Source organism: Marmota flaviventris, chromosome 20, assembly GCF_047511675.1.
Source record: "Marmota flaviventris isolate mMarFla1 chromosome 20, mMarFla1.hap1, whole genome shotgun sequence".
In the NCBI taxonomy this organism is placed as follows: domain Eukaryota; kingdom Metazoa; phylum Chordata; class Mammalia; order Rodentia; family Sciuridae; genus Marmota; species Marmota flaviventris.
Window position 1 is genome coordinate 414,714 of NC_092517.1, and position 18,418 is coordinate 433,131.

At 54.4% G+C, this 18,418-nt stretch overlaps 1 protein-coding gene across 1 annotated transcript in view; it reads right to left on the minus strand.

Annotated features, from left to right (window-relative positions):
* The window catches only part of Suclg2 (succinate-CoA ligase GDP-forming subunit beta), a 199,433-nt gene that overhangs the window by 90,785 nt on the left and 90,230 nt on the right, over positions 1–18,418 (minus strand). The window contains exons 3-6 of the mRNA XM_027931831.2: positions 10,647–10,746; positions 9,688–9,778; positions 5,750–5,902; positions 4,447–4,536 (exon numbers count right to left, since the gene is read on the minus strand). Coding sequence (XP_027787632.2) covers positions 4,447–4,536; positions 5,750–5,902; positions 9,688–9,778; positions 10,647–10,746 — 434 coding nt within the window. The remainder of the gene's footprint in view (positions 1–4,446; positions 4,537–5,749; positions 5,903–9,687; positions 9,779–10,646; positions 10,747–18,418) is intronic.

An 18,418-nucleotide genomic window follows, 5' to 3' on the forward strand; every position in this document is an offset into this window, starting at 1 on the left:
GGGTCTGCAGATGCCTCAGCAACGCCCCAGACAAAAACTGAGTGACCTTCAAGGTCACGCTGGACCTGTGGGCTCCTCGTCACCTTTCCTGAGGCAGGACTGGTGACCGATGGCCACTAGGAGCTCTGTGATCTCAACCCTGGCCTTCGGTGCACCTGCCTCCCTGGAACGGCCCAGTGGCCTGCTGGCTGGAGGAAGCAGGCGGAACTAGGATGCCCAGACCCACCCGCGGCTCTGCACATGGCCTCCCTGGGCACCTGCACACGTGTCCTTCCTGCTGCACAAACACTCTGGGTGTCCCCGGACGCACAAACCCAGCAGCTCCCAACTGAGGTCAGCCTCCACCCTCCATCCTCCCGTCCCCGGGCCTTCTGCCAGCAGACTGACTCCTCCCGGTCTGTTCCCGGGGCTCAGAGAGCACACCCCAGTGTTCGCACAGCAGCTGAGCAAGCAGGAGCCTGAGCCTTTCAAGGCAGTGGCAATGGAAAAGAAAACGGGCTTCCTCTCCCCGACTGATCCCAGCACAGAGCTGGTGAAGGAGACGACCCCGTGTCCTGGGAGGCCCTGCCTGACCAGCTCAGGCTGGCGTGTTTCCGGGAACGTGAGATTGCATCGCTGAGGCCCGTGGACGAGCTTCCTCTCTTGAGAGCCGGGCAGGGCGTCCAGGATGTGCTTCCTGCTGGGCTGCCTTCTGTAGGCTCCCCACTGCTCAGACTCAGCTCTGGACACAGGTCAGCAGGGCTTGCCCACCCCAGATTCATGCCTAAGGCCCCTCCTGCTGACCACCTTGGAGCTCTCCAGAGGGACAGGCCTGGACGCCTAGCCCTGGCTGTGCCCACACACGGCAGTCCTCCTGGGGCAGCTAACATCGTGCCCAGCACTCTGTGGGCTGCAGGCCGCCCAGCAGTGAGCCAGATGGTCAGAGCCCCTGCTGTGGTGAAGGGCTGGCTCTGGCAACGGGGACTCCCCATGGGCAGGCCAAGCGCGTACGGGCAGGTGAGGCCAAAGAGGCAGACAGCCCTGGTGCCTGCCACCAAGGGCACCATCAAAGGGGCTATGTGGCAGAGGTGTGGTCAGCGACCAGCTGCACAGGAGCCCTGAGCGTCCAGCGGGTGGCGTGAGCCTGGAAGCCTCATCCCAAGAGAGTGACCACAACTGCAGCACACACCCGGAACTTTCCAGTGTCTCCCTCCAGCAGGTGCTTCCCTGGCATTATCGGCAGGGTCAGAAGCAGCCATCAGCCCACCAGCTCTGACTCCTGTCCCTCCTCTCCTCCCGAGGGTCACTCCCAGGCGATCCTGGGCCCTTCTGCCATCTTGGATCTCGAGCTTCCCCAGGGCATCCACTTGTGTTTTCAGTAAGTGCCACCTTCCTTCATTAAACTCACGTGACTGTGAAGGTCTCCTTCCACTTTGTCATTCCTGCCACTGTCACCATGAAACTTCTCGAGACAGAAAAAAAAACCACAAATGTACGAAGAGTGCAGAGCACGAGTGAGGCTGGCCCTGCTCAAGGAGGTGATGAGACCTGAGCCTTCAGGTGGCCCTGCTCAAGGAGGTGATGAGACCTGAGCCTTCAGGTGGCCCTGCTCAAGGAGGTGATGAGACCCGAGCCTTCAGGTGGCCCTGCTCAAGGAGGTGATGACACCTGAGCCTTCAGGTGGCCCTGCTCAAGGAGGTGATGAGACCTGAGCCTTCAGGTGGCCCTGCTCAAGGAGGTGATGAGACCTGAGCCTTCAGGTGGCCCTGCTCAAGGAGGTGATGACACCTGAGCCTTCAGGTGGCCCTGCTCAAGGAGGTGACGAGACCTGAGCCTTCAGGTGGCCCTGCTCAAGGAGGTGACGACACCTGAGCCTTCAGGTGGCCCTGCTCAAGGAGGTGATGACACCTGAGCCTTCAGGTGGCCCTGCTCAAGGAGGTGATGACACCTGAGCCTTCAGGTGGCCCTGCTCAAGGAGGTGATGGAGACCTGAGCATTCAGGTGGCCCTGCTCAAGGAGGTGACGAGACCTGAGCCTTCAGGTGGCCCTGCTCAAGGAGGTGATGGAGACCTGAGCCTTCAGGTGGCCCTGCTCAAGGAGGTGATGAGACCTGAGCCTTCAGGTGGCCCTGCTCAAGGAGGTGATGAGACCCGAGCCTTCAGGTGGCCCTGCTCAAGGAGGTGATGACACCTGAGCCTTCAGGTGGCCCTGCTCAAGGAGGTGATGAGACCTGAGCCTTCAGGTGGCCCTGCTCAAGGAGGTGATGAGACCCGAGCCTTCAGGTGGCCCTGCTCAAGGAGGTGACGAGACCCGAGCCTTCAGGTGGCCCTGCTCAAGGAGGTGACGAGACCCGAGCCTTCAGGTGGCCCTGCTCAAGGAGGTGATGAGACCCGAGCCTTCAGGTGGCCCTGCTCAAGGAGGTGACGAGACCTGAGCCTTCAGGTGGCCCTGCTCAAGGAGGTGATGGAGACCTGAGCCTTCAGGTGGCCCTGCTCAAGGAGGTGATGGAGACCTGAGCCTTCAGGTGGCCCTGCTCAAGGAGGTGACGAGACCTGAGCCTTCAGGTGGCCCTGCTCAAGGAGGTGACGAGACCTGAGCCTTCAGGTGGCCCTGCTCAAGGAGGTGACGAGACCTGAGCCTTCAGGTGGCCCTGCTCAAGGAGGTGACGAGACCTGAGCCTTCAGGTGGCCCTGCTCAAGGAGGTGACGAGACCTGAGCCTTCAGGTGGCCCTGCTCAAGGAGGTGACGAGACCTGAGCCTTCAGGTGGCCCTGCTCAAGGAGGTGACGAGACCTGAGCCTTCAGGTGGCCCTGCTCAAGGAGGTGACGAGACCTGAGCCTTCAGGTGGCCCTGCTCAAGGAGGTGATGAGACCTGAGCCTTCAGGTGGCCCTGCTCAAGGAGGTGACGAGACCTGAGCCTTCAGGTGGCCCTGCTCAAGGAGGTGATGAGACCTGAGCCTTCAGGTGGCCCTGCTCAAGGAGGTGACGAGACCTGAGCCTTCAGGTGGCCCTGCTCAAGGAGGTGATGACACCTGAGCCTTCAGGTGGCCCTCCTCAAGGAGGTGATGAGACCTGAGCCTTCAGGTGGCCCTGCTCAAGGAGGTGACGAGACCTGAGCCTTCAGGTGGCCCTGCTCAAGGAGGTGATGAGACCTGAGCCTTCAGGTGGCCCTGCTCAAGGAGGTGATGACACCTGAGCCTTCAGGTGGCCCTGCTCAAGGAGGTGATGACACCTGAGCCTTCAGGTGGCCCTGCTCAAGGAGGTGATGAGACATGAGCCTTCAGGTGGCCCTGCTCAAGGAGGTGACGAGACCTGAGCCTTCAGGTGGCCCTGCTCATGGAGGTGACGAGACCCGAGCCTTCGGCCTACAGTTACACATCCGTGGATTCATGGCCTCCACCAGCCGCAGGTGAAGCCTTCTGAAAGAAGACAGCATCCCTGGAGAACAGGTGGGCCCTCTGTGCTGTCCTCATCCCTAACCACAGGACACAGCGGCCCCTGCTCTGTGTGGGGTGTCCTGAGCTGTCCAGAGAGGATTTCAAGGGCGTGGGAGGCTGTGTGGGCTGCACTCAAACACCATGCCTCCTTCAAGGAGTGTGAGCTCGGCTAGACTTTGCTGACCTGGGGGCCTGGACAAGTCCTCCTTCGAGGGACAACGGCACTACAATGACATGGCAGCAAGCCATGGAGCACAGACAACCTAGTATTAGGGTGGCCTCTGAGTGACGGGGGAGGGAGAGGTCCCCCATTTCTTATGTCTTGGGTGGGACAGAGAAGCTTGTCCACCTAATGCAATGTCAGGCTTCATGGGCTGGACCAGAGGCAGGGCGCCGGGGGCGGCTCAGGAAGACTCTGTCCCTCATCGATCTGGGGACAAGTGCTGTCTTTGAGGCCAGCGGACATTGTTACTGTGCCTACTTTTTTGCGGGTAGGTAACTGCTACTGTAGCAGCATGCATCCTAACGTCACAGCAGGTTTTCAGCCGATCCTCCTAAAACCGCCCTCCTGCTACCAATAGCCACCCCATGTGCTGCTGAGCTTCAGAAGGACAGCAGGTGTTGGGGCAGCGGGTGCTATTAACAACGACCACCACTGACCGGCATCTGTAGGAGCAGGGACGGAGCCCAGCCTTGCACTGGAGGTGGGCACTCCACCACGGAGCTCCACCCTGCCCGGGGACTGACTTTACAGAGGACTATGATGAGCACCCTCTCCCACCACGCTGGACCCCACAACCCCAGGCGGCAGCCACCACCCCATGGCACAGATGGAATGGGACAGGGCGGACTGGACGCCATGCAGGTGGCGGGACCAGCAGCTGAGGTGTGTGCCCACGTGTGGCATGCCACGCACACCCACAGGTTCACACAGACACCGGCTCCTGGCAGTCACAACATCAGGCAGGGAAGGAGGCTCCCAGGGCCCCCTGAGCAGGTCGCACACACCGCCCTCCCGTGGCTCACCTACCTGGTTCCTCAGGGGCCCCACGAAGCCCAGGTTCTCGGCCATCCGCTGGGCTTGGCTGTCCTTTATCCCTTCAAAAATGTCAATTTGCTCCTAGTCAAAATAAATCAAATGAACAAATTCAGACAGTCAAGTGAGAAGATTTATAACCCCCAAAAAAGAAAGCGCTTAGTATTTATTTGCAAATGAGTAATTAAAGAGCGCTCCTTTCCAGAGCTCCCCACTCAGGGCTGCAGCTGCCTATAGGGTGTGTTTTAATTAGCAGGCCGTCTACGGAACAGCCCTTCCAAAAACTATATCATCCTTCCAGGCCGCCTGCTGACAGCATGGGCCAACGCCAGTTTTCGCTTCTAATTACTACACAGATGGCACTGATGAATATTGAGTCAGTTAATTTTTATGACATCTTTTGGAAGTCTTCCAAAGCAGGGCTTTCCTGCCTCCCGCTGCGGTTATGGTCAGAGGTGTCCTTCGCGGGCTCAGCGTTATCTCGGAGTTAAACACTGTACTGATGATGAAAACTTTTAAGGACACTTCACCCTACAAACTGCCATTCCTCCACAAAAATAAGCACTTCCGGGACACACTACTTCATGTCTTCTTCCTGTAAATGGGACTGGTTCAGATCCCGTTAACTTGGGGACTGCCGGGTATTACTGGCAATTCTGTGGGTGAAGTCCCCAATGTCCAAGGCAGTTACCTACGTGCGCAATATTAGCAAAAATATTTTAACAACTATGACCAGAGTGTGAGTACGTGACACAGCCCAAGAGGTTCAGGAAACAAAATTCCCCTTCCCAAAGTGGAAAATCATTTTCTAAAAGAAATAATGAACATTCTGCTACAGATTTTTAATGTGGTCCTGACCCCGAGAACCCACATTAAAAGTGGGTTTATGGGTCTACATTTTCTTATGTAGCTGAGGTGGGTTGAGAGACAGCGCAGGCCCCTCACCCCACACAATGCTCACAGTCTCATGGGGTAGAAGTTACCCCATTTTATTTCACTGATTTAAAAAGTGAGGCTTAGAGGTGGTGAAAAACTCGATCACTCTTAAGATCTGGCTGCAGATCTCTTGATTGAAATTAATCTCAAGACCAATAACAGGGACAAGGTTCCAAGCACGGGAAGGAGAAGACAGCACTGGAGTTTGGAAGGATCTGCTTGACTCACGGCCATCCAGGTCAGGCCGGTGTCCCAGGGGAGAGTGTGTGCACGGCAGAGCCACCCAGGGCACAGCTGACCCAGGAGGTGGACGTCTGTCATAACAGTCCGTGAACAGGCACGGCCAGGCAATTAAGCATACCTTAAAAATCAGCTCTGGATTGGAAGCCGCCACCTCTTCAATGTCAACGCCTCCCTGGGGGCTGCCCACCAGCACAGGGCCGTTGCAGGACCGGTCCATCAGAATTGCCAGGTAGGTTTCTCTTGAAATGTCCAGGGCTTCAGCAACCATCACCTGCACACAGGCGGGAAAGTCAGATTCGTGCAGCTTCGAGCAGCTTCCGCCTGGGACCTGGACACTCTGCTGCCCAGGTCAAACTGGCCGCTCTCGGGCGCCTGAGCGTCTGCTCTCTGGAGCTCCCTGCCATCCCCTTACTGATCTGCCAACTTGTTCAGGTGACAGGTTTTTGGTCTGTGTCAAGGAACTCCCCACTTTAATCTCCCTTTTTCGCTTTCCCTGAGAAATTCTGCCACTAAGAAGAACCCAGGGAAGCAGCATTGTTTTAATCTGGTGTTAACAGTACGTGCATCTCCACACGGGCTCTGCTCGGGTTTCCTGGGTGGAAAGCCAAATCTGATTACCACAGAAAGGCTCTTTTACAACGTATCTGCTGCTCCACGTTTAGACGCTTCTGTCCCTTGGGTCACTGTGTTTTATTTCATTTTATACTTTCTTTCAATTTACACTTGATTGTTCAAAAATGGATATCAAAAGCCTATACATGAGCCAGGTGCGGTGGCACACGGCTGTCATCCCAGCAGCTCCAGAGGAGGCTGAGGCAGGAGGATCACAAGTTCAAAGCCAGCCTCAGCAATGGTAAGGCACTAAGCAACTCAGGGAGACCCTGTCTCTAATTAAAACACAAAATAGGGCTCAGTAGTCAGTGCCCCTGAGTTCAATCCCTGGTACCTCCAAAAAAACTAAAATAAAAAAAGGCCACTCAATGCCAGTCAAGCCCTCCCTCAGGGCCAGTTCTCCTTCGGGCCGGTAGAAACGCAGACCCCTCAGAAGCTCTCCTAAGGAGACGCGGGACGCCGACAGCAAGGGCGTGTGGCTCTGTGCTTTCTTAGTAACCTGTGGTCCACAGAAATGATATGAAGTTCACCTCTGTCCATCAACAATTATTTCTCTAAAAACTTCTCTAGGAGATTGGCGAGCCACTGGAAGACATTTCATGGACACAAAATGCAAAAGGAGCATGTGGCTTCTGTGCGTTCAGGTGTGTGGCATAACTTCCGGTCACTTGGCGCTGAGTGACCCCCGGGGGCTGTTCTCAGCAGCAACACAACACTGCTGTTCTTGGGGTGTCCCTCGAGTCCCCCACTTCATCTTCTGGAATGCTGACAGCTGCCCCCTGCACTCCACCAAATGTCTCCTTGTGAAGACCAGCTGCTGTCTCACACAGCTCTTGCTGTTAAGAAAGGGCCTTAAGAAAGTGTCCCCAGGACAAGGATGCTTGTAGCCAGAGATAATTAAGAGATTTCACACAAAGACCAGTTTTGGATGCTAAGATGCCATCCTGGGACTCAGAATGACAGAGAACTTTAGGGATCATTTAGGGAGAGCCGAAGCCCTCTGCAAACTCTCCTCCCAGCAGAAGCCCGGGGAGACCGCCCTCCTGAGTTACAAGAAGGTGGTTATGGGCATAGGCAGTCATTCTGGAGTCCCCGGATGAAAGCTTCCTCTCTTTGCTCTGCTCGACCAAGAAATCTGTGTTTTTCCTTTGTTTTTAATACCCTGCTCCTCCACGCGTGCCCTGCAGAGGAGTGCCAGTGTGGAAGCTCTCGGGAACAGGACTGTGAAGCAAAGTTCAACGACTGGGTCCCAAGACCAGTGCCATGCCCGGCACACCAGGATGCAGAGCACACACCTCTGAGCTACACAGCCAAACCGCAGGGTCTCATCCCAGGGCCCCCGGAGTCTCCTCAGGAAATCCCACCCAGCCGCAGGGTGAATACACAGTGACGCTCCAGCCCCTGAGGCCAGCTTGGCTCCCTAGCTTCTCAACCGCTGATGAATCAGGAAGAGGCAGTGGAGTCAGCATGCAGGAAACCCAAGGCTGGATCAGCCTGGGACCTGGGTCTCTAAGGGTCTCTCTGCTGACTGTGAAAAGACAGACCTGGGCATGAAGATGCCCACGCCTCCACTCACATAAGAGCTTCCAGAACTTGCACTAGGGACCCTCCAAACGAGTGACCCCCCCATGGTTAAATACCCTGGAACCTGCACCCCACCAGAAGGACAAAACGGATTCTCAACTGCTGTGGAGATGGGTTCTGGGGTCCATGAGCCGTGGTGGTCGCTGCTCCAGGGTGTGACGACAGTTCACACCAAGAAAGGACCAAAACAGTATTTGGCAATTACGTCTCAGGGGAGAACACAGGGAACTCTGACTTTGCTTTGTATTTTTGAATGATTAGAATTTTTCACATTGTTAATCACTTTGCCAGTGTAGGATGTGGCGGGGGCGGGGGACTTGTCAAAAATAAATCACTCTGGGCTGGGGTTGTGGCTCAGAGGTAGAGAACTTGCATGCGTGAAGCACTGAGTTTGATCCTCAGCACCACATAAAAATAACATAAAAGTATTGTGTCCACTACAACTAAAAAATAAGTGTTTAAAAAAATAAAAAATAAATAAAATAAATCACTCTAGTAGTATACCAGCAATGACCCCACTTACAAGGATGTGCTTATCGCTGGTACTTCAGGAACTTATCTACAAGCTAAGTCTGTGCAGAACGCCACCTCTACAGAGTGTGAATCTGCTCTGTGCACTTTTATGTGCTTTTAAAAGTATCACAAACACTAATCTAAAAATCCCATGTGCCCACGTAAAACAACAAGTTCCTACCAATAAAAATACGAATTATGCCCTCTGCAAAGTCTTAGTGAGTGAGAGGAAATGCTCATGATCAGATTTAAAGGCCGTGCGGGGAGCTCTGTAGAACCAGCCAGAAGGAGACAGGGAGCACCCTCAGGGCAGCACAGTGGGACATGCCCACCCTGGCTGGCTCTTGCCCCTCGACCTGCAGAAAGGCATGTTGTTGGCGGCCTATAGTCACCGTGCTGTCCCCAAGCTCAGGGTCCTCTGTGCTGGGACAGACCACCCTTGACACACTAAGAACTGCCTGGGTATCTTTTTTAGGCACATCAAAAAGTTTCTAAAAAAATCTCTGAAAGTAAACATGGAACACACCCCACCAGCATCCCCAAATACAGCACGATGACGGACCATCAGCCTTGACACAGAAGGGACAGCTGCTCCCCACAAAGCAGGCCCTCATCCATGGTAAGGATGGGCCTGCCACGCACAGGGCCAGGGCCGGGAGAGGCCACCGGGTTCACGTCCTCGACAGCTGTCCTGAGCAAGCTGGGTCCTCCCTGTACGCTTTGCACTGGGTGCTGTGGGCAGGGGGACTGGTTCCCACACCTGCATGAGGGAGATGGCCAGGGGAGGACATGGGCAGGACAGTAGGGCTGGCCCCGGCCCTGCAGTTCACCCATCCATGGTTGGCTGAGGCACGCTACCTTCCTGGGCTTTCTCTTCTGAGGTGTGTTCCTGCAGGCACTCAAAGCCCTGGCTGCCCCAGCAGATGCCATGATACAACTGACCCCGGCAAGAGGGAAGCTGGAAATGGCAGTGACCTCAAGGTGGACGCCTAACGAATAAGGGGGCAGGTCCTCAGGATACCCAGGTGAGGGTGGGGCTCCACTGGAGCAGAGAGCATTCCTCGCCAGCCCGAAGCGGTCCCTCTCCGCCCTTCCAGCACTGAGCAGAACACCCATGTCCTGCACAGGAAAACCAGGCTCAGACTCTGAGCAACTGATGCTGCTACTGGCCAAGGGTAAAGAACAAGTCCAGGTTAGAGGAGCCTCTTCCCTCCTCAGGGACACAGCCCTCGCAGGGTCACCGAGCTCCAGAACGCACTGCGCTCCTGCCAGAGAGCAGGGCTTCCCCAGCATGTGCACTGAGGTGTGGCTCTGCCTCTGACGCATGCATCAAGAGGACCTCGTTACCTTGTTGACTTTCACACCTTCTTTGGAGGTTTGCTTTGTTGCTAGGTTGTACCCGATCATCTGTTTGGCCAGCTGTCCCACAACTTTAGGGCTACGAGGGAGGAAAAGGGAAAAAATAAAATCAATGTCTGCTGAACAGCACCACACAGCAGAGTCCATTCACCCTCACGTCCACCCTGCCCAGGGTCCACTGTGCACCGTGGAGTCAACTGTCCACTCACAGAATCCCTAGTCTCTCCACCCATACGCCACGGGCTTCGCACTGCACTAGAGGCGCACAGAGAGCACGAGGTAAGGGCAAACCTGAGTGAAACAGAAGCGCTTTCTGACCCCTGTCCCCTCCTGCTGCACGTACAGTCACCGTGAGCACCAGCCTGAGACGCACAGAGGTCATATAAAGTCTGCACAGGTCCCCGAGGGTGGACAATTTGTGAACTATTAGAGAGGAACAGGGAAGAGGACACTGACCACAGTCAACAATGAATATGGTCTTCGTACGAACGGGGTGCGTGACAGGAACAGTGGGGAAAGCGTTCGGTGCTGGGAGGGGACGTTACCAAGCCAGGCTCGCAGGACAGCAGGCAGGACTGCCACGGAGGCAGCTGCTGCAGCACGCACGGGCGCCCCTGAGGGCTCCTGAGCAGGACAGCAACTCACCTGCAGTGCCATCACTGCCAGGACTTAGCGACACCACTGTCCAGAGGAAGGTCACTTCCACCAGTTAGGGAAGAAAAACCCTTTCAGGATTTTTTTCTGCAATGCTAAGCAGGTAGCATATGGGTGAGAAAACCACAAATCCTGTGAGCGGATTCTGTGAGTGCAGGTGACATGGCTTCTCTGAAGGACGTCTGCAGCACTGCCAGAGCCCCCCCAGGAATCTGCTCCTCGACCTGCTCCCGCCCGTACCCATCCCTCCTTCCCGGTGACTTGGCCAGGACAGGAAGGAGACCTCCACTTACTCCTTGGTGAGATGCACGCCTCCTTTCAAGCCACTGTCGAAGACTCCTTTTCCTCTTCCTCCCGCTAGGATTTGCGCTTTTAGAACAATTTCTTTTGCATCTGAAAAAGAAAAGTCCAGAGTTGGCAGCTAATTGTAAATTCCTCCTCCTCTTCTTTAATAAGCAGAAAGGAGAGCAGCATCGACATGTGTCTGACTTCCCACTGGATGTGAAGCGCTCTCAGATCAACTCTGAAAATAGAGGCCACAGCAAACTTCAGACAGCAGCGTCCCTGGACACCAGGCCCGCTGGCCCAGGACACGCACCCGAGCAGCCCGCGCCCGAGCACCCCAAGGGGAAGCTAGGCGCCTGCCCCCTTGCTCTTCTGGGTGGGCAGGAGAGGCTGGTCAAGCCCAGCAGGCAGTGTTGACTTTACTGCGTAAAGACACTCCTGTGTGGCGAGGCACCCACCCGCCGGGCAGAGGCGCGAATGACCTGTCCATGCAGGAGATGGCCCAGGGAAGACTGGGTTACGCAGCAGCCCTGCAGACGGACAGAGCTGCTTCACAACTGCACCCTGGAAACTGTCTTATATATTGACTGGGCTGGGCAAGGGAGGGGAAGGGGCGGAAATGAACAGCAAACACTGTTTTTAAATACTGGCAAGGTGAAAAAGTCCCAGGAGGAGCGCGGCTGTGGAGAATCTGCCTCCCAGTGGCCCTTGAGACTGGAGTCCCGTCTTTAGGGCCTAGGGGGAGGCTGACCGTGAAGCAGTCCAGTGACACAGGAGCCAGCAGGCGAGCTCGCTCCCTACCATGAGAATCCAAAATAAGTCAATAAGCAAAAAGCAGCCTTCAAACCAAGCACGTTTAATAAACCCAACAGCCAAACAGCAAGCACCTTTAGGCCACAGCGGGCACCGTGCTCCCGAGCCAGCTTTGCTCAGAGTCAGAACCAAATCAGAGAATCATCTCTATGAGCTTTTCTGAATCAGCACACCAGGTTCAGAGCCCACGGGTCAACCCGGCCTTAAACAAGGCAGTGCGTGAGAAGGCTTCACCCCCAAGCCTGAAAATTCTTCTACATGATCAGACCAATGCCTGGATCAATTAATCCATTATTACCTCTGAATACTGTGAAGACTCAAAGGATGATTTCAGAGATGGCGATTAAAGCCAAACAAAACCCTAACATTCCCCGGCACCTGCTACCCTCTGCAAGCTGACCTCTCCTCTGTGCTGGCCACCTCCCCTGCTGAGTCCTGGCGTGGTCCCCCACAGGCCCACAGGCCCTGGAGGGCCAGAAGGAGACGATCTACAGAGGTTCTACCAGAAGGTGGTGGGGAGCTACGGGAGGCCGCACACCAGGAAGCACTGGGCAGGGCCACCCCAGCCGCGAGGCCTCTGCAGGAGGCCATTCCACTGTCCTCTTCCTCCTACCTGTGCCTACCCTGGAGAGCCACCTCCCAGAAGGCAGCCCTCCGCACCCTCCAACAAAGCTTGCTCTGGACTGGGAACTATCACATCACCTGTCCTGCCCCATGTGACAAACGGGCCCCCATCTAGCTGAGCAAAGGAACTGCAGTCTCTGCTCGTGACCAGAAAGTCACGAGAAAAGGAAGGGGGTAGAAGGAACCGCTGCACAGATACTGTATACAGATAGTAGGATACTGCATAGAGGAACAGAAGCAAGAGCAAGGGCTTGGCAGGGCGGGGGGCAGCTCAGGGGGGCAGCTCAGGGGTGCAGTTCTGGCCCAGCACGGGAGGCCCTGGGGTCCATGCCCAGCATAAAACACAGACAGAAAAGCTTCCAACCCCACCCATCACCTTCCCTGTAAAGAGGAGGAGACTGAGGTTCAGAAAGATAAAGGCGGCATGCAGTCTGGGACGGGGTCACATGAAACAAATCTACAGTATGATGATAACCAACACGGATGTAACAGAGTGGCTATGGTGCTTATCTCAGTCCGAGCACCTTAAAAAAGCAATTAACAAATCACAGCCATCATAATCATTTTCAGGAATTACCCCAAACTGGCATACAGGAAGATACTCCTGTTCCTCCTCTGAAGACATCAACTGGAAGAAGGCGACCTTTGCCGTCTCCCCAAACGTTCAGCTGAGATCGCACGAGATCCTGCAGAAGGCTGACCACATGCCATCACCACTGATGCTGTTCATGCCTCTGACACCTGAAGGATAGCTGCGTTTGTCTCCTGGCTTCCCAGCCTCACACCTGAACCCAGAAAAGGCCAATGAAGGCTAGCTGATGGTGTGCCGGGCTGGTCAGGTCAACCTCACCCATGATCCATGTGGTCTGACCTTAAGGAAGTGTCCTCCATCACCCTTGAAACCCTGGACCTCAATCCTGGAGGACTGGGGGCCACACAGGGAGGGGCCCAGCAGCCCTCTGCAGCCTGAAGCTACAAGCAGAGCAACATGGATTTGTTGTAACTGTGCTGGTTAAAAACCAAGGCCTTCAGCATGCTAGGCCAGCCTTCTACCAGAACTATGCTCAGCAACACAAGGAAGTCAACCAGAAAAAAGGGAAAGAAAAACCCTAGCCCATCTCTATACAGCTAACACACCCAGGCCAAATCTTCTCTGCACACCTGCAACTCATACCCGGGACCAAAACGCCTCTGCACATCTGCAACTCACACCCAGGACAAATCCACCTCTGCACACCTGCGACTCACACCCAGGCCAAACCCAGCTCTGCACACCTGCGACTCACACCCAGGCCAAACCCAGCTCTGCACACCTGCAACTCACACCCATGAACAATCCACCTCTGCACACCAAAACTCACATCCAGGATAAATCCACCTCTGCACACCTGCAACTCACACCCGGGACCAAAACACCTCTGTACACCTGCAACTCACACCCAGGACAAATCCACCTCTGCACACCTGCAACTCACACCCAGGCCAAACCCAGCTCTGCATACCTGCAACTCACACCTGGGACCAATCTGCCTCTGCACACCTACAACTCACACCCAGGACAGACCCATCTCTGCACACCTGCAACTCATACCCAGGACAAATCCACCTCTGCACACCTGCAACTCACACCCATGAACAATCCACCTCTGCACACCTGCAATTCACACCCAGGACAAATCCACCTCTGCACACCTGCAACTCATACCCAGGCCAGAACCAGCTCTGCACACCTGCAACTCACACCCAGGCCAGACCCAGCTCTGCACATTTGCAACTCACACCCATGAACAATCCACCTCTGCACACCTGCAATTCACACCCGGGCCAGACCCATCTCTGCACACCTGCAACTCACACCTGCGACCAATCTGCCTCTGCACACCTGCAACTCATACCCTGGACCAATCCACCTCTGCACACCTACAACTCACATTCAGGATAGACCTAGCTCTGCACACCTGCAACTCACACCTGGGACCAATCCACCTCTGCACACCTACAACTCACACCCAGGCCAGACCCAGCTCTGCACACTTGCAACTCATACCCAGGACAAATCCTCCTCTGCACACCTACACCTCACACCCAGGCCAGACCCAGCTCTGCACACCTGCAACTCACACCTGGGACCAATCTGCCTCTTCACACCTGAAACTCACACCCAGGACAGACCCATCTCTGCACACCTGCAACTCACACCCAGGACAAATCCACTTCTGCACACCTGCAACTCACACCCAGGACAGACCCATCTCTGCACACCTGCAACTCACACCTGGGACCAATCCGCCTCTGCACACCTGCAACTCACACCCAGGACAGACCCATCTCTGCACACCTGCAACTCACACCCAGGACAGACCCATCTCTGCACACCTGCAACTCACACCTGGGACCAATCTGCCTCTTCACACCTGCAACTCACACCCAGGACAGACCAATCTCTGCACACCTGCAACTCACACCCAGGATCAATCCACCTCTGCACACCTGCAACTCACACCCAGGACAGACCCAGCTCTGCACATTTGCAACTCACACCCATGAACAATCCACCTCTGCACACCTGCAACTCATACCCGAGCCAAACCCAGCTCTCCACACCTGCAGCACACAGCTTGGCCCAAATCAAGTTCATAGGATTCACAAGTTCACATGCTACCCAGTGGAGCTAGCAAGCAGCCAGGCAGGTGAGTTAATCACAGGAAACGCAGGTGGGGTGCTCAGGTGCCACTCAAATGTGACCGGCCTCCTCATTCCGTGTTCCCCAAGGTCCCTCCACTAACATCACTTTTCCCATTTTATTCAAAGATCTGATTTCTTAGAAAACTCAGAAGGTTTATTCTATTTTTTTATATCATCCTCCTGTCCCATCCCATACAGAATTACAAAGCTATACCTCACACACGAAGTTCAACCTTTTTCTGAATAAATGAGATGATGTAGCTCTACTTTAAGGTAACAGGCTAAAGGGGGAGGTACTTCTGCAGGGGACTTCCCATAGAAACAGGTGGCCCTCTGCATTGACCACCACATCAATGGACTGTGGTCTGGACAACTTCAGACGCCCTCGTAGCTGCTGCCTCCTCGTGTGGCCTCAGTCACTGTGTCCCCTGTGCGTTCTGCCTGAGTCTCTCCTGGGGACAACAGGTAGTCCTGGCCAGGTTTACACTCCATTTGAGAGGAACCAGTTGAATGTAAGTTTTATGCTATGAGGAGGAAAAGTCTGTGAGACAGATTTGACAGGCTCATAGAGATATGTAAGACTGTCGCACGGCTGGTATTGACACTGCTGACGACAAGTTCCCTTTCCCCAGATGTGAAGATTGAACATGGAGAAGTGCCCAGGCAAGCCCAGAAAGCAAGCTTTATTGAAAGGATAGAACAGAGACGGACTTCTCCAGGAGGAAGAGGGGATCCAGAGCCAGTATCCAAAGAAGTGGGGGTGTCCTGCCCCTTGTATGCATTTTAGATTTCCTTCCTTCTCACACCCTCCTTCTCCCCTGATCTTGCCTACCTGATCAAAGGGGGGCCAAAAGGTAGAGTGGTCCTGGGCAGGAAGGGGGCACCCAGGAGGCATCAGTTAACAACCCCTCCAACTCCCTGCAGGGAGGAACGATTCCCTGGAGGTAGGTCACCGTGGCAACAGGTTGAGGAGGAAGGGAAAGGCTTTGGGCATGTTAGCATTGATTTCCTTTCCTGTTGAATCAGCCCCCATCTCCCTGTTGGAACCCAATCACTTGCTACCTACACTGACTGTCCTTTGTGTCCCCAGTCTCATCATCCCAGTGTCTCAGAGGCTGAGCAGGACTGCAACCTAGAGACTAGCCTGGGCAGTTTAGTGAGACTCTGTTTCAAAATACAGAATAAAAAGGGTTGGGGATGTGGCTCAGTGGTAGAGCTCCCGTGGGTTCAATCCCCAGGGGAAAAGAAAAAAGAAAAGAAAAAAACAGGCTCCGATTACAGGCAAAGAATAGTATTCAGAAGCATAAGAAGCCTGAACAATGCCCTACCCCCTGGTCTTATTTCACTCTTATGAACTGCATTAAAATAATTCCTTTGCAAATGTTTTCCTCTCATTCTTCACAAGTGTTATTCCAATTATAATGCAGTTTTATGCCAATTTTTATAGTCCCCCAAGTCTCATGCTGGATAACAAATGCTCTTGGAAGCACTTTCAATGCTAAAGAGAAAAAGTATATATACGTTAAATTCATCAAGAAAAGCACAACCTAAATAGAATAAATAAGATTCGTTTTTAATTAGGCAAGCCTTATTGAAGTGTTTTGGTTGTTTTTTTTTTTTTTTTAAGAGATGGCATTCTGAAAACCTGGTTATGAAAAGTAATGTTCATGAGACACAGCTCTGAACCACAATGGGACCACCGTAAATGTCTGGCAATGTTCATCAAGAACATCGACAAGTCATTTCCAACTCTTCTCTATTAAACATGTCACGGATGAGTCAAGTGTTTGCAAAACCGGGTTGGCTTTTACTCAGCATCGTTTTCTTCCAACATACTTTCCTCAGTGCACATGACAGTATGGCATCCTGGGTACCACGCCAGAGGGTGTGACCACGATCGTCCACCTGAGTGGACCCAGGCGGGACCACGGTTTCCACGGCGCATCAGCCTCCCCACAACTGCAGAGCGTGTTTTCTAGCCGGTGATGGCCACAGCGGGTCAGAGTTCCTGCTCGAGGCTGTTGGGGTGTGTTTTGGTTTCATTTTACCTATTACCAGAAGGGAGAGGAGACAGGAGACAGGTGAAGACATGGTGGAAAGGTGAGCTCTCACCAGGACACACAGTCGCAGGGACACCAGTGGGAGCCCAGGGCCGACCCCGCAGGGCGCAGGAGCCCCTGAGGCGCTCCCGTTAGGACCTAGAACCAGACCCAGGACAGAGCCACCTGACACATCCAGAGCACTCCACCTGCAGGCTGCCTGCTGGGGACATGAGGACACTGGGACTACTCTTCCAACAGGACTCAGGGCACCTTTGAGGAAATGACTGTCCCAACTTCCAACGTGCTTTATGGGGCCCGTCAGCCTCAGAATGTCATTTCACCCCCAGGCTAAGGGGTACTGGGGATACCCAGCTGCCACCAGACTGCTCCCCCTCAGACTGGACCTGAACCTAACTCAAGCAGCAGTTTCCAAACAGATGTAAAAGGTGGAGACCGGATCTTCTCCGGGGCAAGAGTTCTGCGATACAAGAGGGAACCTAGCAGAGAGGCACTCACACCCAGAACAACGCCCTCCTTCCCTAAAACAGCAACAAGCTTCACCTAAGCTTCTCCACTGTCTGTTCTGCTGCTGTCCCTCAGCGCACAGGTACGTCTGAGCCCGGCACGGAGTCACAGCCCCAGTGCTTGTTAGTTTCAGACAGGGTCTGGCCCAGGCTGGTCTCAAACTCATGACCCTCCTGCCTCAGACTTGAAGCAGCCGGGATGGCAGGTGTGGCCACTGCTCCAGATTAAGTCTCATTTATGTTTCCTGTCATGGTGGCCATGCTGGGGATGAACCCAGGGACTTGCACGTGCTAGGTGAGCACTCTACACGGCCCTACGTACCGGCCCACCCGGCTGAAGTTTGCTTGTGTCTTTTTTGGTGCTTGAGACTGAACTCAGGGGCACCCCTCCACTGAGCTACATCCCCGGGCATTTTAATTGTTTTGAGACAGGTATTACTAAGCTGCTTAGGACTTTCCTAAGTTGCTGAGGCTGGTCTCAAACTTGAAATCCTCCTGTCTCAGCCTCTGGAGTCACCGGGATTACAGGTGGGTGCCACTGCGCCTGGCACCCAACTTAGGTCTTAAATCTAAATGACAGATGGAGCGCACTGTCCATTCAGTGCCACACTGCCCCAAGTGTTTCCCTCATCCAGATACTTTGGGGGGGGGTGTCAGCATACAGTGACAGAGCCACAGCGAACTTCAGGGATCAGCACAGCCCTTATTCAGCGGTGGAGTCACGCCTCTGGCGGACCCACTTTCCTCATGGAAAATGAGCCCCGGGCCAAAGGGGGAGTCTGTGCTTATATAGGTTACACTGAGAGGTGACTTAGTTATTGACAGAGCGCCTCAGTCTGGACACTCGGGAAGCAGGTTGGTGAGAATGTGAAATTCGTTTTTACTGGGGGAAGAATGGAGGGTCTGGGGTCAATGTTTATCTCCTTCCCTTCGGGGTCCCAGCGTACTGACACTGGGAAAGGATTTACTTGGGGAAGGATCAATGCCTTGGCTTCCTCCCAGGGCCTGCTCTCTAGGCTTGATGGATATCTCCCCCCCAGGGATGGTCTTGTCACTGGGTGATGCTGGCTTCCTTTCCGGGGACTGTCCTGT